Below are 1,485 nucleotides of genomic sequence, written 5' to 3'. Positions count from 1 at the left end.
GCGGGGCGGGGTGGGGTGGGGGTCCAGTCTCTACCCCTGTCCCCACTCACCCCTCAGTCTCATCCCAGACCTCTGAACTTTCACCTCCTGAAGCCGGAGGATGGGGTAGCGCCTGTGGGTAAGGGGGCGAGTTCAGCTGGGGTCGGCCACTCAGCCACCCTGTGCAGGGCTGCCCCGGCCAGCCCCACGCACCAGCGGTCCCGGGGCGGTGGCACCACCGTGTTGGGCACTGGCAGATGCAGCTGCAGGTGCGAGCGCTCGGGCTCAGCCTCCTGCAGCAAGCCTTGCTGCTGCGCCTGCCTCTCGCAGAACAAGTTGAGTGCATCGATGAGGCCCAGGTCCACCATCTGCGACTGCGACCAGTCCGTCTTCTCAAGCGGCAGTGGCCCGCCAGGCAGCGTGGTGGGCACCAAGGGGCCCAAGTGGGCATCAGGCACAAAGCAGAAGGTCTGCAGTGTCTCGCAGAGCGTGCGTCTGGTCTGCTGGGCACACGCTGGCACCAGCGGCTGCTCGGCCTGGAGCTCCAAGGCAGCCGAGTCTGGGGTGGCCAAGTCTGGCCAGGTCACCAGCGAGGGCACCTCCAAAACATGCGAGAGCGTCTTGGAGATGCTTAAGGGCGGCCAGGAGGGGCCTGCGGGTGTCATAGAGACGCGTGCAGGCACCCCAGCCACCAGGGAAGCCTCCGAGGGGGCCTCCCTGGCAGTAGAGGAAACCTCTGAGGCCTCAGAGACGTTGGGCAGCACTACGGACAACTTGGCTACACACGGTGATGGTGGCTGCGAGGTCTCCCCCTGTGGAGGAGGTGGCCCATTGGGGAAGCACCTCACTCCCAAGGCCCAGCCCAAGGGAGAGCCTGCCATCCCCTGACAAGGAGAACCCAGTGGTGCTGCCCCTGGCTCCCACCTGCATAGGGAGACCCTGACAGACACATGGGGGGGAGGACACAGGAGGCACAGAGCTCAAGGAAGGCAAGAGCCAGCCTCCCATCCCCGCCCCGGCTCCCCCAGGACTTCTGGAAAGCCCCTGGGGAAGGCAAGAGGCTCTCCCATAGGTGGCCCACCCAGGCCCTGCTGGCCTAGACCTGCAGCTGCTGGATCATGTCCTCCAGCTTCTGGCAGCAGCGTTTTCGCAGTGCGTCCTTGGAGTCAAGGTCCAGTCCCTGGACCCAGGTCATCATCTCCTTGAACAGGAAGCCCTGTGGGTCCTGAAGGCCCAGCCCATCCAGCAGCTTGTTGAGGTCAGGCCTGAGACAGATGAATGTGGCTTACCTGGAGGCCCTCCTGGCTGGTGGCGAGGACAGGGCAGGAGCATGACTCACCGGCAGATGACCGGAGAGTAGAGGAGGTAGGACATGAGCTCCAGCACCACGTCGTGGGACTCCAGGGAGCAGGCCAGGAGCAGCTGCAGTGCCAGCATCACGAACTGCTTCTGAGTTCGGTCCTGAGCGCAGGTGAGGGCAATGCGGCTGGTGTGGGGGGGGGAGCG

General features: G+C 65.1%; 1 protein-coding gene across 1 annotated transcript in view; it reads right to left on the bottom strand.

Annotated features, from left to right (window-relative positions):
• LOC103589667 (WD repeat-containing protein KIAA1875-like) overlaps positions 1 to 1,485 on the bottom strand; it is a gene marked incomplete at its 5' end in the record, with an annotated part of 8,642 nt that overhangs the window by 3,969 nt on the left and 3,188 nt on the right. Inside the window, 4 exon segments of the mRNA XM_008571707.1 lie at positions 51 to 112; positions 193 to 791; positions 1,082 to 1,244; positions 1,319 to 1,440. Coding sequence (XP_008569929.1) covers positions 51 to 112; positions 193 to 791; positions 1,082 to 1,244; positions 1,319 to 1,440 — 946 coding nt within the window.

The sequence above is a fragment of the Galeopterus variegatus genome, unplaced genomic scaffold (genome assembly GCF_000696425.1).
Source record: "Galeopterus variegatus unplaced genomic scaffold, G_variegatus-3.0.2 Scaffold711, whole genome shotgun sequence".
In the NCBI taxonomy this organism is placed as follows: domain Eukaryota; kingdom Metazoa; phylum Chordata; class Mammalia; order Dermoptera; family Cynocephalidae; genus Galeopterus; species Galeopterus variegatus.
This window is presented reverse-complemented; position numbering and strand designations above follow the sequence as displayed.